Source organism: Oncorhynchus tshawytscha, linkage group LG05 (genome assembly GCF_018296145.1).
Source record: "Oncorhynchus tshawytscha isolate Ot180627B linkage group LG05, Otsh_v2.0, whole genome shotgun sequence".
NCBI lineage: Eukaryota > Metazoa > Chordata > Actinopteri > Salmoniformes > Salmonidae > Oncorhynchus > Oncorhynchus tshawytscha.
In genome coordinates this window covers 83,820,963-83,848,633 of record NC_056433.1, presented here as the reverse complement: position 1 = coordinate 83,848,633, position 27,671 = coordinate 83,820,963, and the positions used below count along the sequence as shown (strand labels likewise).

General features: G+C 45.2%; 2 protein-coding genes across 5 annotated transcripts; both read left to right on the top strand.

The window, feature by feature from the left end:
- Positions 1 to 1,568: 1,568 nt before the first annotated feature.
- On the top strand, positions 1,569 to 17,737 carry LOC121846553 (P-selectin-like). Of its 3 annotated transcripts, none has more exons than XM_042322568.1 (23): positions 1,569 to 1,716; positions 1,841 to 1,910; positions 2,013 to 2,504; positions 2,662 to 2,811; positions 3,061 to 3,252; positions 3,399 to 3,575; positions 4,657 to 4,848; positions 5,045 to 5,221; positions 6,302 to 6,493; positions 6,690 to 6,866; positions 7,943 to 8,134; positions 8,276 to 8,452; positions 9,528 to 9,719; positions 9,916 to 10,092; positions 11,164 to 11,355; positions 11,502 to 11,678; positions 12,765 to 12,956; positions 13,153 to 13,329; positions 14,646 to 14,837; positions 15,034 to 15,210; positions 16,824 to 17,003; positions 17,300 to 17,413; positions 17,583 to 17,737. In XM_042322568.1, the coding sequence occupies exons 1-23, from the start codon at positions 1,714 to 1,716 to the stop codon at positions 17,663 to 17,665; spliced, it is 4,044 nt and encodes a 1,347-aa protein (XP_042178502.1). In that variant the 5' UTR covers positions 1,569 to 1,713; the 3' UTR covers positions 17,666 to 17,737. The 3 variants fall into 3 exon arrangements, with proteins under 3 accessions (XP_042178502.1, XP_042178501.1, XP_042178503.1); XM_042322567.1 differs by having other exon boundaries at positions 2,623 to 2,811; XM_042322569.1 differs by lacking the exon at positions 16,824 to 17,003 and having other exon boundaries at positions 2,623 to 2,811.
- A 5,377-nt stretch (positions 17,738 to 23,114) lies between these two features.
- On the top strand, positions 23,115 to 27,327 carry LOC112251863 (L-selectin). 2 transcript variants are annotated; one of them, XM_024422791.2, is made up of 7 exons: positions 23,115 to 23,207; positions 23,342 to 23,804; positions 23,923 to 24,030; positions 24,219 to 24,458; positions 25,157 to 25,243; positions 25,849 to 25,870; positions 27,116 to 27,327. In XM_024422791.2, exons 1-7 carry the CDS (start codon positions 23,205 to 23,207, stop codon positions 27,162 to 27,164), a joined length of 972 nt encoding a protein of 323 aa, XP_024278559.1. In that variant the 5' UTR covers positions 23,115 to 23,204; the 3' UTR covers positions 27,165 to 27,327. The 2 variants fall into 2 exon arrangements, with proteins under 2 accessions (XP_024278559.1, XP_042178679.1); XM_042322745.1 differs by lacking the exons at positions 25,157 to 25,243; positions 25,849 to 25,870; positions 27,116 to 27,327 and adding an exon at positions 24,887 to 25,121.
- Positions 27,328 to 27,671: the final 344 nt, after the last annotated feature.

The following is a 27,671-nucleotide window of genomic DNA, read 5'->3' as shown; positions in this document are numbered from 1 at the left end:
TCCACTTTTGTATTCTTTCGAGCATGGATTAAATTAATTATTTTCCATCTCTGCCTCCTTAGGTAATTCCTCTTCATGATTTTGATTGCGACCTTTTGAACTCTACAGGCACCGGCCGTCTTTCATCCCAGCCTGACAGCTAACCCTAATTTCTTTCACCAGCCATCATTCATTCTAGCCTGAGAGCTAACCCTCATTCTTCTTTCATAATAACAACCATATTTGCAGCATAACATAGATTTTTTGGTATGGTAAAGTCCATGCTTCCACATCTCCCTTTTCTGGTTAAACATCTACAGGGAATATCAATTAAATAGCTTTGAAGATATCAACATCCTGCCCTTTTCCTCTGCATTTACAGTGTACGCCAACCTTTACAACAACCGTTATGACTACTAAAAATGTCACTGAAGTTACCAAGCAACACTGTGTATGATTACATTATTAAGTGGTTATACTCAAACATAAACTGTTGGAAAGTGATTATTTATCATCCTGTTATTGCTCATAACTGAGTCATCCTAATTAGAATCCATTAGGGATATCAAACCTTTGTCAGACGCCATCTTGAAATCTCTGTTTCCTCACCGGCAGTATTTATGTTTAGGACCTCAGGAATGGGGGAATTTCTAGGGGTCAACAAAAGAGTTCTGCTGTGGTTGATGTTCAGAGTGTAAGTGAGTCCAGTCAGGAAGGATGTGAGCCATGGCAGTCAGTGCAGGCAGCCAACGGGCGCCTATAGTGTTGTTTCCCATCACACAGACAGACAACCTGTCTTTCACCCTGTATCCTCATGACAACCTGTCTTTCACCCTGTATCCTCATGACAACTTGTCTGTCACCCTGTATCCTCATGACAACCTGTCTGTCTCCCTGTATCCTCATGACAACCTGTCTGTCTCCCTGTATCCTCATGACAACCTGTCTGTCTCCCTGTATCCTCATGACAACCTGTCTGTCTCCCTGTATCCTCATGACAACCTGTCTGTCTCCCTGTATCCTCATGACAACCTGTCTGTCTCCCTGTATCCTCATGACAACCTGTCTGTCTCCCTGTATCCTCTCAAGCTGTGCATATCCTTTAATAAAAATGCAGTAACACAGTAGTGGGGTAGTCAAATTCTACACTGTTATAACAAAACCAAACTCAATGAAATGCGCTTGAAATAGAGGTTGACTTGACATAGTACATTTGTCAACTGTTAGCTTACAATATTCAACAGTTTATGCACCCCACTCTTCATGACAACAAATGCTTGATGTGGTGTTAGCCAGACATTTCAAAGGAGTGAAAGAGACATTTCAACACCAGCTCAGTATCTGTGAGTCTCTGCCCAGGCCAGAGGCTGTTGTTAATGACTGCTTCCTCAATCTCTGTTTCCTGTTGCAGCCCGGGCTTTGGGCTTTGGGCTCTGGCACCTACTCAGAGACGCTCTTATCTGTCTGACCGACACAATAGGATAGAGTCCAGATATCTAAAAGAGGGAGGGAGAAAGAGGGAGAAAGTTTCCAAGTTGGAAATTCCAGAGTATCTGATTCACGCCCAGGCAGTGTCATAACGATGAATTCCGGTCTTTGGCCGTTGTTGAAGTGTGGGTTGGTGTATATATATATGTATGCACAGAGTACCAGAGAGCAGTATCATTTCATCCACTGGATCAGACTAGAGATTGGAGATTTACCTGCAAAAGAGCATCACATTTTAATCTTACAATGGTAAGTACTGTTGAGAGAATTGGTTTATGCCTTAAAATTAAGATGCACCAGTTAGTTTATATACATTTCAGACAGCCAATGCATTTATCAGTCTGTAAGGTATGGCTTGATGTTGTTTCCACAGGACTTCTGCTCTGCATCACAGCAAACCAGAAGCCCCAGCTCATGGATCACCCTCATCCTCCTGTACTCAAGTAAGAAACACATTTCAATAGATCGATGCATTTCTAAAATCCCACTTATGTAAACTCATTCATGTACTGTATTTCAATATGGACCTTTTTGTCATTCCTCAGTTGTCACCATGTGCACTAGAGTAGAGGGCTGGTCCTACCATCACTCCAACAAAACTATGAACTGGGACACTGCTAGAAAGTGGTGCACGGAGCACTACACTGACATGGTGGCCATCCAGAACCGTGGAGAGATCTCCCACCTTAACAGCATCCTGCCCAGGCAGACCAACTATTACTGGATAGGGATCCGTAAGGTGGACGACGTGTGGACCTGGGTGGGGACCAATAAGACCCTGACTAAAGAGGCAGAGAACTGGGCAGACGGGGAACCCAACAACGGGGGGAACAACGAGGACTGTGTGGAGATGTACATCAAGAGAGAGGCGGACACAGGGAAGTGGAACGACGAGTCTTGTATGAAGAAGAAGACGGCTCTGTGCTTCACAGCCTCGTGTCAGAGCGACTCATGTTACCATGGAGAGTGTGTGGAGACCATCAACAGCCACCGCTGTAAATGCTCTGAGGGCTTCTACGGAGAGCAGTGTGAACACGGTAAGCAAGCCCAGGATGATATAGTCCAAATATCTAATACAGGCAGTATGAAGCCAACTGTTATCACACTCAATGTTCTCTTAATTGTAACTCTTTGCCTGTTTTCCTTTGTTGGCAGTTGTTGAATGTAAAATGGAGGTCACTGTCCCTGCTAAAGCCAGTGTCAGTTGCTCTCACCCCAATGGGAATTTCTCCTTTGACTCGACGTGTCAGTATTCCTGTGAAGAGGGGTACCGGCTGAGCAGCTCCGGGCCTGTGAGATGCACAGCCTCAGAATCATGGTCAGAACAGCCTCCCACCTGTGAATGTAAGTATATCCTCTTATAAACCTTATAAATAAGGTGTTCTGGAAAGACTAATAACAGAAGAAAATAAGCTACAATTTGTCATAAACTTTTGATTTGTACTTTCTTTGAATTACTTCAGTGTCTTGCTATCGGTCTTTATACCAGTATGACAGCTTAGACCTCCTGTATTTCAGTTGTTGTGTATCTTGAGTAATGTCTTCATCGTGGCACATTTAGTCAGTTATTACGATCTGCCCTCTCCTCCCCAGTGGTCTTATGCAGTGAGCTGTATGAACCTGGGAAGGGTTCCATGGCCTGCTCCCATCCCCTGGGCTCCTTCAGCTACCTGTCCACCTGTACCTTTACCTGTGAGGAGGGCTATGAGAGGCTGGCCTCCAGCTCTGCTACCCTGCAGTGTGGAGCCTCGGGACAGTGGAACGACTCACAGCCGCAGTGTATTGGTGTGTACAGGTTCTGGAAAATATATGAATGACACAGGACATTTACCATTCAGAAATATCTAGGATGGAAAATAGAGTTTTGTAAATGTATGACAGTAGAATTGTCTCTGGACACAGACTGACCACTGCACCACTCTGTCTTGCAGCTGTAAGCTGCCCTACCCTCCAGCAGCCACAGGATGGCGCTATCAGCTGTGGAGAAGACTTCACCTATGGAAGCAGCTGTAACTTTAGCTGCTCTGAGGGTTATCTCCTCAAGGGGGCGATCACAGTGACCTGCACATCAGCTGCTGAGTGGAGTGAGGAGATACCACACTGTGAAGGTAAGGACAAACTTTTTTGCATCTTTAAACTAGACCTGATTTAAACCATTGTCTACATTGACAATAATTTTTAAATCAATTTAAACCAATGTATTTATTGACAAGATAGACTTCTGACCACTCTAACAATTAAAAAACATGTCCTCAAAGACGGAAGTCAGGCAGGAGATGGCGAGAACAGGTGGGACCATTCTAGCCAATGAGAGGGCAGATATGCGTGTGAACAACAGACCATAGAAACAGATTGAGGACTCATCTCTGTATATCAATCAAATGTATTTATAAAGCCCTTCTTACATCAGCTGATGTCACAAAGTTCTTTACAGAAACCCAGCCATAAACCCCAAACAGCAAGCAATGCAGGTGTAGAAGCACGGTGGCTAGGAAAAACTCCCTAGAAAGGCCAAAACCGAGGAAGAAACATAGAGAGGAACCAGGCTATGAGGGGTGGCCAGTCCTCGTCTGGCTGTGCTGGGTGGAGATTATAACAGAACATGGCCAAGATGTTCAAATGTTCATAGATGACCAACAGGGTCAAATAATAATAATTACAGAGGTTATCGAGGGTTCAACAGGTCAGCACCTCAGGAGTAAATGACAGTTGGCTTTTCATAGCCGATCATTCAGAGTTTCTCCACCGCTCCTGCTGTCTCTAGAAAGTTGAAAACAGCAGGTCTGGGACAGGTAGCGCGTCCGGTGAACAGGTCAGGGTTCCATAGACGCAGGCGGAACAGTTGAAACTGGAGCAGCAGCACGGCCAGGTGGACTGGGGACAGCAAGGAGTCATCAGGCCAGGTAGTCCTGAGGCATGGTCCTAGGGCTCAGATCCTCTGAGAAAGAAAGAAAGAAAGAAAGAAAGAAATAAAGTATTAGAGAGACCATACTAAAATTCACACAGGACACCGGATAAGACAGGAGAACTACTCCAGATATAACAGATTTACCCTAGCCCCCGACACATAAACTACTGCAGCATAAATACTGGAGGCTGAGTCAGGAGGGGGCTATCTGTGCCATTATAGAGTCTGTGACAGCATAGACACATTTAGTCATGTATTGCGATCTGCCCTCTCCTCCCCAGTGGTCTTATGCAGTGAGCTGTATGAACCTGGGAAGGGTTCCATGGCCTGCTCCCATCCCCTGGGCTCCTTCAGCTACCTGTCCACCTGTACCTTTACCTGTGAGGAGGGCTATGAGAGGCTGGCCTCCAGCTCTGCTACCCTGCAGTGTGGAGCCTCGGGACAGTGGAACGACTCACAGCCGCAGTGTATTGGTGTGTACAGGTTCTGGATATCTGTAAACGTAGCCCCCATAACATGTTACATCAAATGTAGTTGCTATAAATATATGAATGACACAGGACATTTTCCATTCAGAAATATCTAGGATGGAAAATAGAGTTTTGTAATTGTATGACAGTAGAATTGTCTCTGGACACAGACTGACCACTGCACCACTCTGTCTTGCAGCTGTAAGCTGCCCTACCCTCCAGCAGCCACAGGATGGCGCTATCAGCTGTGGAGAAGACTTCACCTATGGAAGCAGCTGTAACTTTAGCTGCTCTGAGGGTTATCTCCTCAAGGGGGCGATCACAGTGACCTGCACATCAGCTGCTGAGTGGAGTGAGGAGATACCACACTGTGAAGGTAAGGACAAACTTTTTTGCATCTTTAAACTAGACCTGATTTAAACCATTGTCTATATTGACAATAATTTTTAAATCAATTTAAACCAATGTATTTATTGACAAGATAGACTTCTGACCACTCTAACAATTAAAAAACATGTCCTCAAAGACGGAAGTCAGGCAGGAGATGGCGAGAACAGGTGGGACCATTCTAGCCAATGAGAGGGCAGATATGCGTGTGAACAACAGACCATAGAAACAGATTGAGGACTCATCTCTGTATATCAATCAAATGTATTTATAAAGCCCTTCTTACATCAGCTGATGTCACAAAGTTCTTTACAGAAACCCAGCCATAAACCCCAAACAGCAAGCAATGCAGGTGTAGAAGCACGGTGGCTAGGAAAAACTCCCTAGAAAGGCCAAAACCGAGGAAGAAACATAGAGAGGAACCAGGCTATGAGGGTGGCCAGTCCTCGTCTGGCTGTGCTGGGTGGAGATTATAACAGAACATGGCCAAGATGTTCAAATGTTCATAGATGACCAACAGGGTCAAATAATAATAATTACAGAGGTTATCGAGGTTCAACAGGTCAGCACCTCAGGAGTAAATGACAGTTGGCTTTTCATAGCCGATCATTCAGAGTTTCTCCACCGCTCCTGCTGTCTCTAGAAAGTTGAAAACAGCAGGTCTGGGACAGGTAGCGCGTCCGGTGAACAGGTCAGGGTTCCATAGACGCAGGCGGAACAGTTGAAACTGGAGCAGCAGCACGGCCAGGTGGACTGGGGACAGCAAGGAGTCGTCAGGCCAGGTAGTCCTGAGGCATGGTCCTAGGGCTCAGATCCTCTGAGAAAGAAAGAAAGAAAGAAAGAGAAATAAAGTATTAGAGAGACCATACTAAAATTCACACAGGACACCGGATAAGACAGGAGAACTACTCCAGATATAACAGATTTACCCTAGCCCCCCGACACATAAACTACTGCAGCATAAATACTGGAGGCTGAGTCAGGAGGGGGGGCTATCTGGGCCATTATAGAGTCTGTGACAGCAAAGACACATTTAGTCATGTATTACGATCTGCCCTCTCCTCCCCAGTGGTCTTATGCAGTGAGCTGTATGAACCTGGGAAGGGTTCCATGGCCTGCTCCCATCCCCTGGGCTCCTTCAGCTACCTGTCCACCTGTACCTTTACCTGTGAGGAGGGCTATGAGAGGCTGGCCTCCAGCTCTGCTACCCTGCAGTGTGGAGCCTCGGGACAGTGGAACGACTCACAGCCGCAGTGTATTGGTGTGTACAGGTTCTGGATATCTGTAAACGTAGCCCCCATAACATGTTACATCAACTGTAGTTGCTATAAATATATGAATGACACAGGACATTTTCCATTCAGAAATATCTAGGATGGAAAATAGAGTTTTGTAATTGTATGACAGTAGAATTGTCTCTGGACACAGACTGACCACTGCACCACTCTGTCTTGCAGCTGTAAGCTGCCCTACCCTCCAGCAGCCACAGGATGGCGCTATCAGCTGTGGAGAAGACTTCACCTATGGAAGCAGCTGTAACTTTAGCTGCTCTGAGGGTTATCTCCTCAAGGGGGCGATCACAGTGACCTGCACATCAGCTGCTGAGTGGAGTGAGGAGATACCACACTGTGAAGGTAAGGACAAACTTTTTTGCATCTTTAAACTAGACCTGATTTAAACCATTGTCTACATTGACAATAATTTTTAAATTTTAAACCAATGTATTTATTGACAAGATAGACTTCTGACCACTCTAACAATTAAAAACATGTCCTCAAAGACGGAAGTCAGGCCGGAAATGGCGAGAACAGGTGGGACCATTCTAGCCAATGAGAGGGCAGATATGCGTGTGAACAACAGACCATAGAAACAGATTGAGGACTCATCTCTGTATATCAATCAAATGTATTTATAAAGCCCTTCTTACATCAGCTGATGTCACAAAGTTCTTTACAGAAACCCAGCCATAAACCCCAAACAGCAAGCAATGCAGGTGTAGAAGCACGGTGGCTAGGAAAAACTCCCTAGAAAGGCCAAAACCTAGGAAGAAACATAGAGAGGAACCAGGCTATGAGGGTGGCCAGTCCTCGTCTGGCTGTGCTGGGTGGAGATTATAACAGAGCATGGCCAAGATGTTCAAATGTTCATAGATGACCAACAGGGTCAAATAATAATAATTACAGAGGTTATCGAGGGTTCAACAGGTCAGCACCTCAGGAGTAAATGACAGTTGGCTTTTCATAGCCGATCATTCAGAGTTTCTCCACCGCTCCTGCTGTCTCTAGAATGTTGAAAACAGCAGGTCTGGGACAGGTAGCGCGTCCGGTGAACAGGTCAGGGTTCCATAGACGCAGGCGGAACAGTTGAAACTGGAGCAGCAGCACGGCCAGGTGGACTGGGGACAGCAAGGAGTCATCAGGCCAGGTAGTCCTGAGGCATGGTCCTAGGGCTCAGATCCTCTGAGAAAGAAAGAAAGAAAGAAAGAGAAATAAAGTATTAGAGAGACCATACTAAAATTCACACAGGACACCGGATAAGACAGGAGAACTACTCCAGATATAACAGATTTACCCTAGCCCCCCGACACATAAACTACTGCAGCATAAATACTGGAGGCTGAGTCAGGAGGGGGGCTATCTGTGCCATTATAGAGTCTGTGACAGCAAAGACACATTTAGTCATGTATTACGATCTGCCCTCTCCTCCCCAGTGGTCTTATGCAGTGAGCTGTATGAACCTGGGAAGGGTTCCATGGCCTGCTCCCATCCCCTGGGCTCCTTCAGCTACCTGTCCACCTGTACCTTTACCTGTGAGGAGGGCTATGAGAGGCTGGCCTCCAGCTCTGCTACCCTGCAGTGTGGAGCCTCGGGACAGTGGAACGACTCACAGCCGCAGTGTATTGGTGTGTACAGGTTCTGGATATCTGTAAACGTAGCCCCCATAACATGTTACATCAACTGTAGAGACAATAGAGTTTTGTAATTGTATGACAGTAGAATTGTCTCTGGACACAGACTGACCACTGCACCACTCTGTCTTGCAGCTGTAAGCTGCCCTACCCTCCAGCAGCCACAGGATGGCGCTATCAGCTGTGGAGAAGACTTCACCTATGGAAGCAGCTGTAACTTTAGCTGCTCTGAGGGTTATCTCCTCAAGGGGGCGATCACAGTGACCTGCACATCAGCTGCTGAGTGGAGTGAGGAGATACCACACTGTGAAGGTAAGGACAAACTTTTTTGCATCTTTAAAATAGACCTGATTTAAACCATTGTCTATATTGACAATAATTTTTAAATCAATTTAAACCAATGTATTTATTGACAAGATAGACTTCTGACCACTCTAACAATTAAAAACATGTCCTCAAAGACGGAAGTCAGGCCGGAAATGGCGAGAACAGGTGGGACCATTCTAGCCAATTAGAGGGCAGATATGCGTGTGAACAACAGACCATAGAAACAGATTGAGGACTCATCTCTGTATATCAATCAAATGTATTTATAAAGCCCTTCTTACATCCGCTGATGTCACAAAGTTCTTTACAGAAACCCAGCCATAAACCCCAAACAGCAAGCAATGCAGGTGTAGAAGCACGGTTGCTAGGAAAAACTCCCTAGAAAGGCCAAAACCTAGGAAGAAACATAGAGAGGAACCAGGCTATGAGGGGTGGCCAGTCCTCGTCTGGCTGTGCTGGGTGGAGATTATAACAGAACATGGCCAAGATGTTCAAATGTTCATAGATGACCAACAGGGTCAAATAATAATAATTACAGAGGTTATCGAGGGTTCAACAGGTCAGCACCTCAGGAGTAAATGACAGTTGGCTTTTCATAGCCGATCATTCAGAGTTTCTCCACCGCTCCTGCTGTCTCTAGAAAGTTGAAAACAGCAGGTCTGGGACAGGTAGCGCGTCCGGTGAACAGGTCAGGGTTCCATAGACGCAGGCGGAACAGTTGAAATTGGAGCAGCAGCACGGCCAGGTGGACTGGGGACAGCAAGGAGTCGTCAGGCCAGGTAGTCCTGAGGCATGGTCCTAGGGCTCAGATCCTCTGAGAAAGAAAGAAAGAAAGAGAAATAAAGTATTAGAGAGACCATACTAAAATTCACACAGGACACCGGATAAGACAGGAGAACTACTCCAGATATAACAGATTTACCCTAGCCTCCCGACACATAAACTACTGCAGCATAAATACTGGAGGCTGAGTCAGGAGGGGGCTATCTGTGCCATTATAGAGTCTGTGACAGCAAAGACACATTTAGTCATGTATTACGATCTGCCCTCTCCTCCCCAGTGGTCTTATGCAGTGAGCTGTATGAACCTGGGAAGGGTTCCATGGCCTGCTCCCATCCCCTGGGCTCCTTCAGCTACCTGTCCACCTGTACCTTTACCTGTGAGGAGGGCTATGAGAGGCTGGCCTCCAGCTCTGCTACCCTGCAGTGTGGAGCCTCGGGACAGTGGAACGACTCACAGCCGCAGTGTATTGGTGTGTATAGGTTCTGGATATCTGTAAACGTAGCCCCCATAACATGTTACATCAAATGTAGTTGCTATAAATATATGAATGACACAGGACATTTTCCATTCAGAAATATCTAGGATGGAAAATAGAGTTTTGTAATTGTATGACAGTAGAATTGTCTCTGGACACAGACTGACCACTGCACCACTCTGTCTTGCAGCTGTAAGCTGCCCTACCCTCCAGCAGCCACAGGATGGCGCTATCAGCTGTGGAGAAGACTTCACCTATGGAAGCAGCTGTAACTTTAACTGCTCTGAGGGTTATCTCCTCAAGGGGGCGATCACAGTGACCTGCACATCAGCTGCTGAGTGGAGTGAGGAGATACCACACTGTGAAGGTAAGGACAAACTTTTTGCATCTTTAAACTAGACCTGATTTAAACCATTGTCTATATTGACAAGAGTTTTTAAACCAATGTATTTATTGACAAGATAGACTTCTGACCACTCTAACAATTAAAAAACATGTCCTCAAAGACGGAAGTCAGGCCGGAAATGGCGAGAACAGGTGGGACCATTCTAGCCAATGAGAGGGCAGATATGCGTGTGAACAACAGACCATAGAAACAGATTGAGGACTCATCTCTGTATATCAATCAAATGTATTTATAAAGCCCTTCTTACATCAGCTGATGTCACAAAGTTCTTTACAGAAACCCAGCCATAAACCCCAAACAGCAAGCAATGCAGGTGTAGAAGCACGGTGGCTAGGAAAAACTCCCTAGAAAGGCCAAAACCGAGGAAGAAACATAGAGAGGAACCAGGCTATGAGGGTGGCCAGTCCTCGTCTGGCTGTGCTGGGTGGAGATTATAACAGAGCATGGCCAAGATGTTCAAATGTTCATAGATGACCAACAGGGTCAAATAATAATAATTACAGAGGTTATCGAGGGTTCAACAGGTCAGCACCTCAGGAGTAAATGACAGTTGGCTTTTCATAGCCGATCATTCAGAGTTTCTCCACCGCTCCTGCTGTCTCTAGAATGTTGAAAACAGCAGGTCTGGGACAGGTAGCGCGTCCGGTGAACAGGTCAGGGTTCCATAGACGCAGGCGGAACAGTTGAAACTGGAGCAGCAGCACGGCCAGGTGGACTGGGGACAGCAAGGAGTCATCAGGCCAGGTAGTCCTGAGGCATGGTCCTAGGGCTCAGATCCTCTGAGAAAGAAAGAAAGAAAGAAAGAAAGAGAAATAAAGTATTAGAGAGACCATACTAAAATTCACACAGGACACCGGATAAGACAGGAGAACTACTCCAGATATAACAGATTTACCCTAGCCCCCGACACATAAACTACTGCAGCATAAATACTGGAGGCTGAGTCAGGAGGGGGCTATCTGTGCCATTATAGAGTCTGTGACAGCAAAGACACATTTAGTCATGTATTACGATCTGCCCTCTCCTCCCCAGTGGTCTTATGCAGTGAGCTGTATGAACCTGGGAAGGGTTCCATGGCCTGCTCCCATCCCCTGGGCTCCTTCAGCTACCTGTCCACCTGTACCTTTACCTGTGAGGAGGGCTATGAGAGGCTGGCCTCCAGCTCTGCTACCCTGCAGTGTGGAGCCTCGGGACAGTGGAACGACTCACAGCCGCAGTGTATTGGTGTGTACAGGTTCTGGAAAATATATGAATGACACAGGACATTTACCATTCAGAAATATCTAGGATGGAAAATAGAGTTTTGTAATTGTATGACAGTAGAATTGTCTCTGGACACAGACTGACCACTGCACCACTCTGTCTTGCAGCTGTAAGCTGCCCTACCCTCCAGCAGCCACAGGATGGCGCTATCAGCTGTGGAGAAGACTTCACCTATGGAAGCAGCTGTAACTTTAGCTGCTCTGAGGGTTATCTCCTCAAGGGGGCGATCACAGTGACCTGCACATCAGCTGCTGAGTGGAGTGAGGAGATACCACACTGTGAAGGTAAGGACAAACTTTTTTGCATCTTTAAACTAGACCTGATTTAACATTGTCTACATTGACAATAAATTTTAATATTGACAAGAGTTTTTAAACCAATGTATTTATTGACAAGATAGACTTCTGACCACTCTAACAATTAAAAACATGTCCTCAAAGACGGAAGTCAGGCAGGAGATGGCGAGAACAGGTGGGACCATTCTAGCCAATGAGAGGGCAGATATGCGTGTGAACAACAGACCATAGAAACAGATTGAGGACTCATCTCTGTATATCAATCAAATGTATTTATAAAGCCCTTCTTACATCAGCTGATGTCACAAAGTTCTTTACAGAAACCCAGCCATAAACCCCAAACAGCAAGCAATGCAGGTGTAGAAGCACGGTGGCTAGGAAAAACTCCCTAGAAAGGCCAAAACCGAGGAAGAAACATAGAGAGGAACCAGGCTATGAGGGGTGGCCAGTCCTCGTCTGGCTGTGCTGGGTGGAGATTATAACAGAACATGGCCAAGATGTTCAAATGTTCATAGATGACCAACAGGGTCAAATAATAATAATTACAGAGGTTATCGAGGGTTCAACAGGTCAGCACCTCAGGAGTAAATGACAGTTGGCTTTTCATAGCCGATCATTCAGAGTTTCTCCACCGCTCCTGCTGTCTCTAGAATGTTGAAAACAGCAGGTCTGGGACAGGTAGCACGTCCGGTGAACAGGTCAGGGTTCCATAGACGCAGGCGGAACAGTTGAAACTGGAGCAGCAGCACGGCCAGCTGGACTGGGGACAGCAAGGAGTCATCAGGCCAGGTAGTCCTGAGGCATGGTCCTAGGGCTCAGATCCTCTGAGAAAGAAAGAAAGAAAGAAAGAGAAATAAAGTATTAGAGAGACCATACTAAAATTCACACAGGACACCGGATAAGACAGGAGAACTACTCCAGATATAACAGATTTACCCTAGCCCCCCGACACATAAACTACTGCAGCATAAATACTGGAGGCTGAGTCAGGAGGGGGCTATCTGTGCCATTATAGAGTCTGTGACAGCAAAGACACATTTAGTCATGTATTACGATCTGCCCTCTCCTCCCCAGTGGTCTTATGCAGTGAGCTGTATGAACCTGGGAAGGGTTCCATGGCCTGCTCCCATCCCCTGGGCTCCTTCAGCTACCTGTCCACCTGTACCTTTACCTGTGAGGAGGGCTATGAGAGGCTGGCCTCCAGCTCTGCTACCCTGCAGTGTGGAGCCTCGGGACAGTGGAACGACTCACAGCCGCAGTGTATTGGTGTGTACAGGTTCTGGATATCTGTAAACGTAGCCCCCATAACATGTTACATCAACTGTAGTTGCTATAAATATATGAATGACACAGGACATTTTCCATTCAGAAATATCTAGGATGGAAAATAGAGTTTTGTAATTGTATGACAGTAGAATTGTCTCTGGACACAGACTGACCACTGCACCACTCTGTCTTGCAGCTGTAAGCTGCCCTACCCTCCAGCAGCCACAGGATGGCGCTATCAGCTGTGGAGAAGACTTCACCTATGGAAGCAGCTGTAACTTTAGCTGCTCTGAGGGTTATCTCCTCAAGGGGGCGATCACAGTGACCTGCACATCAGCTGCTGAGTGGAGTGAGGAGATACCACACTGTGAAGGTAAGGACAAACTTTTTTGCATCTTTAAACTAGACCTGATTTAACATTGTCTACATTGACAATAATTTTTAAATCAATTTAAACCAATGTATTTATTGACAAGATAGACTTCTGACCACTCTAACAATTAAAAAACATGTCCTCAAAGACGGAAGTCAGGCCGGAAATGGCGAGAACAGGTGGGACCATTCTAGCCAATGAGAGGGCAGATATGCGTGTGAACAACAGACCATAGAAACAGATTGAGGACTCATCTCTGTATATCAATCAAATGTATTTATAAAGCCCTTCTTACATCAGCTGATGTCACAAAGTTCTTTACAGAAACCCAGCCATAAACCCCAAACAGCAAGCAATGCAGGTGTAGAAGCACGGTGGCTAGGAAAAACTCCCTAGAAAGGCCAAAACCTAGGAAGAAACATAGAGAGGAACCAGGCTATGAGGGGTGGCCAGTCCTCGTCTGGCTGTGCTGGGTGGAGATTATAACAGAACATGGCCAAGATGTTCAAATGTTCATAGATGACCAACAGGGTCAAATAATAATAATTACAGAGGTTATCGAGGGTTCAACAGGTCAGCACCTCAGGAGTAAATGACAGTTGGCTTTTCATAGCCGATCATTCAGAGTTTCTCCACCGCTCCTGCTGTCTCTAGAATGTTGAAAACAGCAGGTCTGGGACAGGTAGCGCGTCCGGTGAACAGGTCAGGGTTCCATAGACGCAGGCGGAACAGTTGAAACTGGAGCAGCAGCACGGCCAGGTGGACTGGGGACAGCAAGGAGTCGTCAGGCCACTTGGTTTACATACTTATCTCATATGTATATACTGTACCGATATCATCTACTGTATCTTGCCTATGCTGCGTACCATCACTCAGGCATATATCCAGGTAGTACATATTCTTTATCCCCTTACACTGTGTATGACAGTAAGAATTGCTAGTTAGATTACTTGCTCGAACTGCAGAAAGAAGCACAAGCAAAGCATTAAGAGACCATGTGTATGTGACAAATAAAATTTGATCAGGCCAGGTAGTCCTGAGGCATGGTCCTAGGGCTCAGATCCTCTGAGAAAGAAAGAAAGAAAGAAAGAGAAATAAAGTATTAGAGAGACCATACTAAAATTCACACAGGACACCGGATAAGACAGGAGAACTACTCCAGATATAACAGATTTACCCTAGCCCCCGACACATAAACTACTGCAGCATAAATACTGGAGGCTGAGTCAGGAGGGGGGGCTATCTGGGCCATTATAGAGTCTGTGACAGCAAAGACACATTTAGTCATGTATTACGATCTGCCCTCTCCTCCCCAGTGGTCTTATGCAGTGAGCTGTATGAACCTGGGAAGGGTTCCATGGCCTGCTCCCATCCCCTGGGCTCCTTCAGCTACCTGTCCACCTGTACCTTTACCTGTGAGGAGGGCTATGAGAGGCTGGCCTCCAGCTCTGCTACCCTGCAGTGTGGAGCCTCGGGACAGTGGAACGACTCACAGCCGCAGTGTATTGGTGTGTACAGGTTCTGGATATCTGTAAACGTAGCCCCCATAACATGTTACATCAAATGTAGTTGCTATAAATATATGAATGACACAGGACATTTTCCATTCAGAAATATCTAGGAGGGCAAATAGAGTTTTGTAATTGTATGACAGTAGAATTGTCTCTGGACACAGACTGACCACTGCACCACTCTGTCTTGCAGCTGTAAGCTGCCCTACCCTCCAGCAGCCACAGGATGGCGCTATCAGCTGTGGAGAAGACTTCACCTATGGAAGCAGCTGTAACTTTAGCTGCTCTGAGGGTTATCTCCTCAAGGGGGCGATCACAGTGACCTGCACATCAGCTGCTGAGTGGAGTGAGGAGATACCACACTGTGAAGGTAAGGACAAACATTTTTGCATCTTTAAAATAGATCTGATTTTAACCATTGTCTATATTGACAAGAGTTTTTAAATCAATTTAAATCATTGTCTATATTGACAAGAGTTTTTAAACTCTTAATTAACAAGACCACTCTAACAATGGAAAAACATGTCCAATATTAAGTCATTTTTCTCAAAGTTGCTGAAATGCCATGTGCGTCCATTCATATCAGTGCATTCGTAAAACAACATGTATTTATTTAACTTGGCAAGTCAGATAAGAACAATTTGTTATTTACAATGACGGCCTACCCCAGACAACGCTGGGCCAGTTGTGTGCCGCCCAATGGGATTCCCAATTACAGCCGGATGAGATGCAGCCTGGATACAAACCAGGGACTGCAGTGATGCCTCTTCCAATGAGATGCAGCCTGGATACAAACCAGGGACTGCAGTGATGCCTCTTCCAATGAGATGCAGCCTGGATACAAACCTGGGACTGCAGTGATGCCTCTTCCAATGAGATGCAGCCTGGATACAAACCAGGGACTGCAGTGATGCCTCTTCCAATGAGATGCAGTGCATTAGACCGCTGCCCCACTCGGGAGCCCCAAACTACCAGGGCCATAAACATAACCATTACGAAACCTCTATTCAATCAAATAAGCCTCACGTAGCAAGTTAGCAATGACATTTTGTTGTTGACGAAATTCGACACCATCTCATTGACCTTCATACTAAAATTCCTCATTTCATGGGCTTATTTTCATGGACAGATTTTGGGCTGAGTAAAACCTCTCACTTCGAATATTCTTCTCTGTTTAAACTCAGTCAATTTACACACGATACTAAAACACTATAGACTGAGTTTAAATAGAGAGAAAGAGGTGAAGTGAGAGGTTTTACTCAGCCCGAGAGCACAAAATATTAAGAACACCTGCTCTTTCCATGACAAAGACTGACCAGGTGAATCCAGGTGAAAGCTATGATCACTTATTGATGTCACTTGTTAAATCAACTTCAATCAGTGTAGACGAAGGGGAGGAGACAGGTTAAAGAAGGATTTTTAAGCCTGAAGACAATTGGATTGTATCTGTGTGCCATTCAGAGGGTTAATGTGCAAGACAAAATATTTATGTGCCTTTGAATGGGGTATGGTAGTGGGTGCCAGGCGCACCGGTTTGAATGTGTCAAGAACTGCAACGCTGCTGGGTTTTTCACGCTCAACAGTTTCCCGTGTATCAAGAATGGTCCACCACCCAAAGGACATCCAGCCAACTTGAAACAACTGTGGGAAGCATTGGAGTCAACATGAGCCAGCATCCCTGTGGAATGCTTTTGACACTTTGTAGAGTCACTGTCCGACGAATTGAGGCTGTTCTGAGGGCAACTCTGTGGGGGGGGGGTGTAACTCAATATTATATGTATATATACACCTTTTAGCAGATGCTTTAATCCAAAGTGAGTTGCAGTCATGCGGGCATCCATTTTACCTATAGGTCTTATCTCCTTATGGATGTCTGCCACACACATGAGCTCTCCAACGACAATCATTTTCATTATTTCATCCACAATTGTTTGTTACCTTTTGTGGTATTTTAATATACTAACCACTGTGTCCTTCTCTCAGCTGTCCAGTGCCCCTCTCCTGTGGTTCCTCTGGGGGGTCAGGTCAGCTGTGAGGCCCCCTCACATCCCTGGGGCTCTGTCTGCAACTTCAGCTGTGATGAGGGCTACGATCACCAGGGGGCCCCAAACATGCAGTGTTTACGGTCAGGGGAGTGGAGCGCTGACACACCTACCTGCACAGGTATGTTATAACCTCTGTTACTCTCTCTGTGAGACACAATCAAACTGAATATTCTGTGAGACACAACCAAATTGAAATTCTGTGAGACGACCAACTTGGATTTTTGCTGGTCATCAGGACAATGTATGTTTATGTAGAGGTTATAAAGGCTTTATGAATGCATCATGAATGCATATCCTACATAAGGGGGCTACCAAAATTCGACCATTCTTGAGAGGGTTGTAATCAGTGATGTGACCAATCAGTTGATTCAGATTGTTTGACTGTTTTCCTCTGTTGTTCCTTGTTTCCTCCAGCCACACCTGAGCCTCCATTGAACCCCACTATCCTAGGCCTGGCAGCAGGGGGCGCTGTGTCATTATCTGGCCTGTCTCTGGCTGCATGGCTCCTCAAACGAATCAGACAGAAAGGTAAACACAGAAGAAGTCCCTTATCTTCTACACTCACAGCCATTGGCTAGGAATTAGAAAGTTATAAGAAATTCAAAGATATCTCTGTTTCTTAACACAGATTTGATTCAGAATGGCTTTTTCTTACTTAACAATACTCATCAATATGCTCTTCATTGCCTCCTTCCAGCTAACAAGTTTGATCTGAACAGCACCTCAGACATTGAGGAACCTTTACAGACCTACAGGAACAGCATCGACAGCCTGATATAGAGACCAACAACAATAACAGCAGGAACAACAGCAGGAACAACAGCAGGAATAACAGCAGGAACAACAGCAGGAACAACAGCAGGAACAACAGCAGGAACAACAGCAGGAACAACAGCAGGAACAACAGCAGGAACAGCAGGAACAAGCAGGAACAACTGCAGGAACAACTGCAGGAACAACAGCAGGAACAACAGTCGGAACAACAGCCGGAACAACAGCAGGAACAACAGCAGGAACAACAGCAGGAACAACAGCAGGAACAACAGCAGGAACAACAGCAGGAACAACAGCAGGAACAACAGCAGGAATAACAGCAGGAATAACAGCAGGAACAACAGCAGGAACAACAGCAGGAACAACAGCCGGAACAACAGCCGGAACAACAGCAGGAACAACAGCAGGAACAACAGCAGGAACAACAGCAGGAACAACAGCAGGAACAACAGCCGGAACAACAGTCGGAACAACAGTCGGAACAGGCTGGCTCTGTTTTCAAAGAAAATCTGCTGGTCACACCTGGATCACAGTTCCTTCAGTATTGTAATGTAGTAGGTTAGATAGCCTTGAATCGTCTGACTGGGAGAGAGGTGCTACGTTGAATATACAGAATCATCTGTTCTCATGATGGTCCTACAGAAAATGTATTTTTCTCCCTAAGGGAGTTTTGTATTGAACAAATTGTTCACCACTGGCTGGTATATGACCACAAGTCGACACATTTCCTATGATACTGATTTTGACAGCTATTTTATACAAACTACAGAAAGTTGTATATAATATTGCACCGTATAATTAATATAATTTTATGATTTTACAGAACTGTGAAATCAATGCCTTTCAGTATTTAAGTTATATTTATTTTGAAACCACAGTCTCTGTGTTACAGAATTAAATTTGAAGTTGAAAAAGTGTCTTTTTAAATATAATAAACATTTCAAACATTGTCAATAATGTTCTTATTTTTTCCATTATTTTCTGTCTGATGCTTTATATTATAGCTGTAAATAAATAGTCCGTGGCTATCTGAGTTCAAATATACCACCAGAGAGCAACATTACTTCAAATACACCAGTAGAATAAGAATAGGTAGAGTGGTACGAAAGGATCCCAAGAGGGCTTCGCTAAGCCCCACCCCCCTGGTTACTTTAGCAACGTCTGACATTTTCCCAGGAAGCCCAAATCCCCATTCAACCACTGGCAAAATCTCATCAGAATGATCTCAATCTGTGTTTCTAATAAACAATAAAATAAACACAGACTACCCCTTGCAATTCAGAAAACTCTTTGGTATTTTGTGTCAGACTGGAAAAAGTTTTCTTCATACTTGAGTAAAAATGAACATACCTTACTTAATAGGAAATGACTCAAGTAAAAGTGAAAGTCACTGAGTAAAATACTTGTAAAAGTCTAACAGTATTTGGTTTTAAATATATTTAAGTATTAAAAGTACATGTAATTGCTAAAATATACTAAAATACAAGTAAAATCAAAAGTAAAAGTACAAGTATAAATCATTTCAAATTCATTATATTAAGCAAAGCAGACAAACACATTTTCTTATTTACAGATAGCCAGGGGCCCAATCCAACACTCAGACATCCTTTACAAAGGAAGTATGTGCTTAGTGAATCCGCCAGATCAGAGGCTGTAGGGATGACCAGGGATGTTCTCTGTTGAGTGAATCCGCCAGATCAGTGTCAGTAGGGATGACCAGGGATGTTCTCTGTTTAGTGAATCCACCAGATCAGTGTCAGTAGGGATGACCAGGGATGTTCTCTGTTTCGTGAATCCACCAGATCAGTGTCAATAGGGATGACCAGGGATGTTCTCTTGATAAGTGTGTGAATTGGACCATTATCCTGTCCTGCTAAGCATCCAAAATGTAACGAGTACTTTTGTGTGCCAGGGAAAATGTATGGAGTAAAATGTACATCATTTTCTTTATTTACATTTTTTATTTAACCAGGCATGTCAGCTATGTACAAATTCTTATTTACGATGACGGCCTACCCCGGGCCAAACCTGGACGACACTGGGCCAATTGTGCACCACCCTGTGGGACTCCCAATCACAGCCAGATGTGATGCAGCCTGGATGTATTCACAAAGCATCTCAGAGTAGATGTGTTGATCTAGAATCAGTTTTACTTTTAAACAATGACTAAGATGGACCGGTGGGACCTGATACTAGATCAGCACTCCTGCTCTGAGATACTTTGTGGATACGAGAGGGAGGGGGTCACCTATCAACATTGCAACACAATGGTACGCTCCATGCTGTCAGCACGGGCGCTTGTTCCTGTCTGGTGGGAGACTGACTCAGATCTTTAGAGGGGTTGTGTCTGGGTCATTTCCAAATGCGGTACCATGACCTCATGACCTCAGGCCCTTATATATATACAGTATATATATTTTTAAACACTTTATTGCAGACCACTTTAGACAGCAGGTATTTGATGGGGTCATATCTGCCACTGTGAAACCCCACTTTATTGCAGACCACTTTAGACAGCAGGTATTTGATGGGGTCATATCCCCCACTGTGAAACCCCACTTCAGTGGAGACCAGGACCATTGTGTTCCTCCCTGAACTTTTGCTAACCTCTCTGTCAGCATGTGGCGATCCGTCATTCGGGGCAAGTGGGGCAGAGCCCCACCTGTATTGAGCCCCACATTTTTAGCAACAAAAAAAACAGGGCTTGCATGTTTTGCATGTTATTTTGGCATTAATAGGTGTCACATATAAGTTTGCAAACGATGTAAAAAATAATGTATATCATTGAGTTAATAAAGCCGCATACAAACATGGTGGCCAAAGGCAGCTTCAAAATGCAGGTGTTTCAGCCTAGCGCAATGCTTTCTGTGGTGGTTGTTCCATGATTGGCTCTGTGTTCTGTCACTCATGGAGACACTATGTCACCGCCAAGTCTAAGGGTAGAGCTAGAACATTTTTGCCCTTTGGGTGCTGCCATAGAGTTACATTAGAATTGCCCATCCAAGAAGGCTCAAGGTCATTGGCGACAGATAAAATTAGGTCAAATCACATTATATGTACAGTAGCTTTGATTGGACTGATCATGTCAACATCATACTTTCAAAATCTTAGCTAGCAGTCATCATGAATCAAGTTGACAATCAACTCGCAAATAATTTTTAATCTTTGTCATATGAAGAGAAATAATGAAGAGGCATTATAGATAAAACGGATCGGTGCTCATTGGCCATTGGACATTGCACAACAAGTTGGAAATCGCAAATTTAACAATGAATGGTTTGAACGGAATGACTGACAGTGGCTAACTGCAAGCATTGCAAAGCCATCACTAGCCTGCTATTCAATGGAGTCTAGGATGAAGAGGCTCTTTTCCAAGTTTAAAATCATAAACATTCAACATTGTCCATGCTGTCAACGAAGCATGATTTGTGCTGCGCTCAAAACAACTGTTAACTCAGAACTGCGAAAACTTTGACTTCAGTGAGTTCAAGACAACTGGGAAGTCGGGAATAAACGAGCTCCAACTGGGAAAATATGTTTTGAACAGTCATCCAACTCGGAATTGTAAATCCGGCCTCTTTATAGAGCTACGACTTGAAGATCAATGACGTTATCATATCTCGACCTTGTTTTTTTCCCTGAGTTCCCAGTTGTTTTGAAAGCAACATAAATCCAGAGAATGCCAGACATTGATGACAACATTTGCCCATAAAGGACCGCTGCGTCACCTTCCTGTTAAAATGAACACAGCACAACAAGGTGAGTCCAAAAAGGTGTTGTATGCTGCTGCATAAATGATGTAATATGCCAGGGAGATATGTGTACGGTAGCTAAGAAAGTAGCCCATGTGTAGCCCATGTGTAGCCCATGTGTCTCACCCTAATAATTTATTTACCCCTATATTTGCTGTTCTGACTTGGTGGTGACCATGTAGCCTATAACCTGTTTTAGAGAAATGAAAACATTGAATATTGTAAGAGCTTTCATTGTCTGTGTCACGTTCTGACCTTAGTTCCTTTCTTTTGTCTTTGTTTATATGGTCAGGGCGTGAGTTGGGGTGGGCAGTCTATGTTTGTTTTTCTATGTTTGGTTTCTGTGTTCGGCCTAGTATGGTTCTCAATCAGAGGCAGGTGTCGTTAGTTGTCTCTGATTGAGAATCATACTTAGGTAGCCTTTTTCCACCTGTGTTTTCGTGGGTGTTTGTCCTCCGTGTCAGTGTTTGTCGCCACACGGGACTGTTTCGTTGATGCACGTTTATTATTTTGTTCCAGTGTTCAGTTGTGTTTTTGAATAAATCAATATGGACACTTACCACGCTGAGTTTTGGTCCGATCCTTGCTACTCCTCCTCAGACGAAGAGGAGGAAATCCGTTACAGTCTGCTTATATACACCTTTATTTATCCTACGGTTCTGACTTGGTGTACATGGAGAATACTTTAAGAATGGCCCATGTTCTGAATTCTGTCATTGTACATTTCGAAAGTGCTAAACAAATAGCTATATTGACTTACTTCCGTCCTAGCTCGCTCATTAATGTCTTAAAGAGATGGCCTCTTATCCACTTGTCGTTCCCTTATGCCATAGTTTGTACATCTCAATTGTCATTAGAAACCACATTTGTTTAAGCAAGTCAGCCATAAAAGCTGTTTCTTTAAAAAGCAGTAAATGAGGCTGAATAAACTGTTTCGCTGCCAGACAATGCTCACTGGTAGCCAGGTGTAGCAGTGGTAAGATTTTGGGACAGCAGTTGGGACAGCTTTATGTAGTCCGTAACAGTTTGTGGGCACCATTTGTCATCTTTAGCTAACCTCTCTGTCAGCCTCGTGAGGGGACAGAAACAGATCTCATCTTTAGCTAACCTCTCTGTCAGCCTCGTGAGGGGACAGAAACAGATCTCATCTTTAGCTAACCTCTCTGTCAGCCTCGTGAGGGGACAGAAACAGATCTCATCTTTAGCTAACCTCTCTGTCAGCCTCGTGAGGGGACAGAAACAGATCTCATCTTTAGCTAACCTCTCTGTCAGCCTCGTGAGGGGACAGAAACAGATCTCATCTTTAGCTAACCGCTCTGTCAGCCTCGTGAGGGGACAGAAACAGATCTCATCTTTAGCTAACCTCTCTGTCAGCCTCGTGAGGGGACAGAAACAGATCTCATCTTTAGCTAACCTCTCTGTCAGCCTCGTGAGGGGACAGAAACAGATCTCATCTTTCATTTCCGTGAAACTGGGGCAAGTAAAACAAAACTCTACCTGGAATGCCTTGCACTTCCCAGAACTTTTTACTGTTACTAACAGTCATTATTCAGTCAGTCATGAATCATACCCCATTCACTGTAATGTAGAATAAACATTTAGTGAATGATCAAGCATCCGGGTATTCTATGTTAATTTGGGAATCAATGGTAAAAGGACTCCATGTGATACATTGAATGCAGATTGGAATCCATATAGGAGGCTTTGTCAAATTGTTTTGAAAGCCAAACTGAGCTCCATTCCAAACCCAGGTTAGCCCAACACCACAGTCTGAGTGCCAGAGAAGGAGACACATGGTAAGTATGAGATGGGAGCTCTCCTTTGGTCTCTCTTATAATTGGCCGTCCTTACCATTCACTGTTGTATTGTAGATAGAATTATGTCTCGATAACCACAGTGTGTGATTTTTACTGTTTATGGACAAACACAGGCAGTCCATGGACCCTTCTTCAGACAGCCACAGGTAGTAACAATGATGTGGATGCTTATCGTAGTCCTAGGTATGTGTGGAGGACATGCCACGGGCTGGACATATCATGCCTCCACATATACCATGAACTGGACCATGGCAAGAGAGTGGTGTTGGATTAACAACCACACAGACATGGTAGTCATCCAAAACCAGGAAGAGAATAATTACCTCCTCAACATCTTGCCTGATAGAACTGGGTCTCCGTATTACTGGATCGGAATCAAGAAGATCAATGGAAACTGGACATGGGTCGGAACCAACGGAACGTGGGTTGGGAATTCTTCCTGGGCACCCAACGAACCCAATAACAAACTGGGTGAGGAGTGTGTTGAGATGTACGTCAACAAAGGGAACAGCGAGAATAACGGGAAGTGGAACGATGATATGTGCTCAAATCTCAAATACTCGCTATGCTACAGAGGTGAGGGACTCAACCATTGTTTTAGTTGTTGTTGTTTTTTAAGGCCACTAGTAAACCATTTGATGAAAGCTGTGTTGAGATTGTGACATATATTACATGATGTATATTTATATCACAGACCAATGCAACCAAACATCATGCATGGGACAAGGGAGATGTTTGGAGACCATCAACAATTTTACCTGTGTGTGTGAACCTGGGTTTGAGGGACACGTTTGCCAAACAGGTGAGGGGGAATCTGGAAGCTGCTGTCACACCTCTCCTTTAACCTATGACCTTTTTTAATGAGGGTCGCTATGGCTACAACATTTGCTTCCTCAATTTCCTGAGTGGTACTTCATTTACACATCAGGCATTATGACAGGTCCCTACTGTACCCTACTGTTGTGCTGAAACCTTTCTTTGCCCCTAAAGCTAAGGGATGTGACCCCTTATGTCTACCTGATGGGTTTGTGAACTGCTCTGCTGTCAACTTTACTGTCAACTCTACATGCCGATTGAGCTGTGAGAAGGGGAACCTACTGCTGGGATCCCCAGAAGTCAGCTGTGGCACGGACAGGGTCTGGACTGCAGTCTGGGGCGATGACATCTGGAGCAGGATCTGGGTCTGGAGCGGGATCTGGGTCTGGAGCGGACAAAGGCCAGTTTGTGCAAGTAATTAAATCTCTCATCATGTACTACGGGTTACAGAACAACTTTATGGTGCTAGGCTAGGCTAGTGTCTCAGAGGAAGTGAGGCTGCTGATGGAAATGAGCTAAATCTTGTGCAACTCATCACTTCTCAGAATAGTGAGACTTTTTTTTTGCTGTACATTGGACCCTGTCCAAATAAAGTAACTCAATAATACAAGTCCAGGCAGGCTGTTTGGAGTTTCATATTACTGTATATACTGCATATATACGGTGGGAGGGGGGGGGGCATCTATCAACACTGCAACACAATGGTACGCTCCATGCTGTCAGCACAGACGCTTGTTCCTGTCGGGTGGGAGACTGGAGACTGACTCAGGTCTTTAGAGGGGTTGTGTCTGGGTCATATCCATGTTGGACTGTAGCTGCTGGTTGACTGTGTGTTTCCTCAGGTTATCAGCATGTCCTAATGGCTGTAGCTGCTAGTTGACTGTGTGTTTCCTCAGGTTATCAGCATGTCCTAATGGCTGTAGCTGCTGGTTGACTGTGTGTTTCCTCAGGTTATCAGCATGTCCTAATGGCTGTAGCTGCTGGTTGACTGTGTGTTTCCTCAGGTTATCAGCATGTCCTAATGGCTGTAGCTGCTGGTTGACTGTGTGTTTCCTCAGGTTATCAGCATGTCCTAATGGCTGTAGCTGCTGGTTGACTGTGTGTTTCCTCAGGTTATCAGCATGTCCTAATGGCTGTAGCTGCTGGTTGGATGCTCTCAATGTCCTGCTGCATCTGCTGTTGTTTCAATCACAGAAAAAGTAAGTTCCAGTTGTTTATTTAAAAAAAAGTTTTTTAAAAGATAACAAGTTTTTTTTTGACCCGCTTTTTCTCCCCAATTGTTAGTCTTGTCTCATCGCTACAACTCCCGTACGGGCTCGGGAGAGACAAAGGTCAAAGGCCAATATCATATTTCAATTGCCTTTTTTGTTTTTATTGATCTATGAAATATATTAGATAGACATAGATCTAAACCCCCTGAACAGGTTTCGTTGTCTCATCGCGCTGTAGTAACTCCTTGTGGTGGGCCGGGCACCTGCAAGTTGACTTCAGCCGCCAGCTGGACTGTGTTTCCTCCGACACATTGGTGTAGCTGGATTCTGGGTTAAGTGAGCAGTGTGTCAAGAAGCAATGCGGCTTGGGTTGTGTTTCGGAGGAGGCGTGGCCCCTGGCCTTTGCCTCTCCCGAGTTCGTAGGGGAGTTGCAGCGATGGGACAAGACTGTAATTACCAATTGGATATCATGAAATTGGGTAGAAAAAGGGTAAGAGTATTTTTTTTAACTGTTTCTACATGGTGCCCAAGCCAAGGGACAACATTGCAAGCAATTCAAGATTTTTTTTCTTCTCTTTTGATCTTTTCATTAGAAAAAAAGCATGCTCAACTAAGGTAAGAGATGCTGGCTTCTCACCCAGGCCATGTGCTATCTTCTCACCTAGGTCATGTGCTGGCTTCTCACCCAGGCCATGTGCTATCTTCTCACCCAGGCCATGTTCTGGCTTCTCACCCAGGCCATGTGCTATCTTCTCACCCAGGCCATGTTCTGGCTTCTCACCCAGGCCATGTGCTGGCTTCTCACCCAGACCATGTGCTGGCTTTTCACCCAGGCCATGTGCTGGCTTCTCACCCAGGCCATGTGCTGGCTTCTCACCCAGACCATGTGCTGGCTTCTCACCCAGACCATGTGCTGGCTTCTCACCCAGGCCATGTGATGGCTTCTCACCCATGCCATGTGCTGGCTTCTCACCCAGGCCATGTGCTGGCTTCTCACCCAGGTCATGTGCTGGCTTCTCACCCAGGTCATGTGCTGGCTTCTCACCCAGGCCATGTGCTGGCTTCTCACCCAGGCCATGTGCTGGCTTCTCACCCAGACCATGTGCTGGCTTTTCACCCAGGCCATGTGCTGGCTGGCCTGCTTTCACCCAGGCCATGTGCTGGCTTTCACCCAGGCCATGTGCTGGCTTCTCACCCAGACCATGTGCTGGCTTCTCACCCAGACCATGTGCTGGCTTCTCACCCAGGCCATGTGATGGCTTCTCACCCATGCCATGTGCTGGCTTCTCACCCAGGCCATGTGCTGGCTTCTCACCCAGGTCATGTGCTGGCTTCTCACCCAGGTCATGCGCTATCTTCTCACCCAGGCCATGTGCTGGCTTCTCACCCAGGTCATGCGCTATCTTCTCACCCAGGTCATGTGCTGGCTTCTCACCCAGGTCATGTGCTGGCTTCTCACCCAGGTCATGTGCTGGCTTCTCACCCAGGCCATGTGCTGGCTTCTCACCCAGGCCATGTGCTGGCTTCTCACCCAGACCATGTGCTGGCTTTTCACCCAGGCCATGTGCTGGCTTCTCACCCAGGCCATGTGCTGGCTTCTCACCTAGACCACGTGCTGGCTTCTCACCCAGACCATGTGCTGGCTTCTCACCCAGGCCATGTGATGGCTTCTCACCCATGCCATGTGCTGGATTCTCACCCAGGCCATGTGCTGGCTTCTCACTCAGACCATGTGCTGGTTTCTCACTCAGACCATCTGCTGGCTTCTCACTCAGACCCTGTGCCGGCTTCTCACTTAGACCATATGCTGGTATGTTGTTGTTTTTGATTGATATCTTGACTTTTACTCTTATCCTGAAGGGAACCAGATGAGGGTGTGACGTCATCCAACGAGACAGGGGACAACTGATGGACCTCTGAGACTTCATACATTATGTCAATCTACCTATTATTTCAACATACTGTGTGGATTAGTCCACATCAAATACAGTGCCTTGCGAAAGTATTCGGCCCCCTTGAACTTTGCGACCTTTTGCCACATTTCAGGCTTCAAACATAAAGATATAAAACATAACATAAACATAACATAACATAAAGATATATGTATTTATCATCATTAGTCATTTAGGTCAACATTGGATCATTCAGAGATCCTCACTGAACTTCTGGAGAGAGTTTGCTGCACTGAAAGTAAAGGGGCTGAATAATTTTGCACGCCCAATTTTTCAGTTTTTGATTTGTTAAAAAAGTTTGAAATATCCAATAAATGTCGTTCCACTTCATGATTGTGTCCCACTTGTTGTTGATTCTTCACAAAAAAATACAGTTTTATATCTTTATGTTTGAAGCCTGAAATGTGGAAAAAGGTCGCAAAGTTCAAGGGGGCCGAATACTTTCGCAAGGCACTGTATAGGAT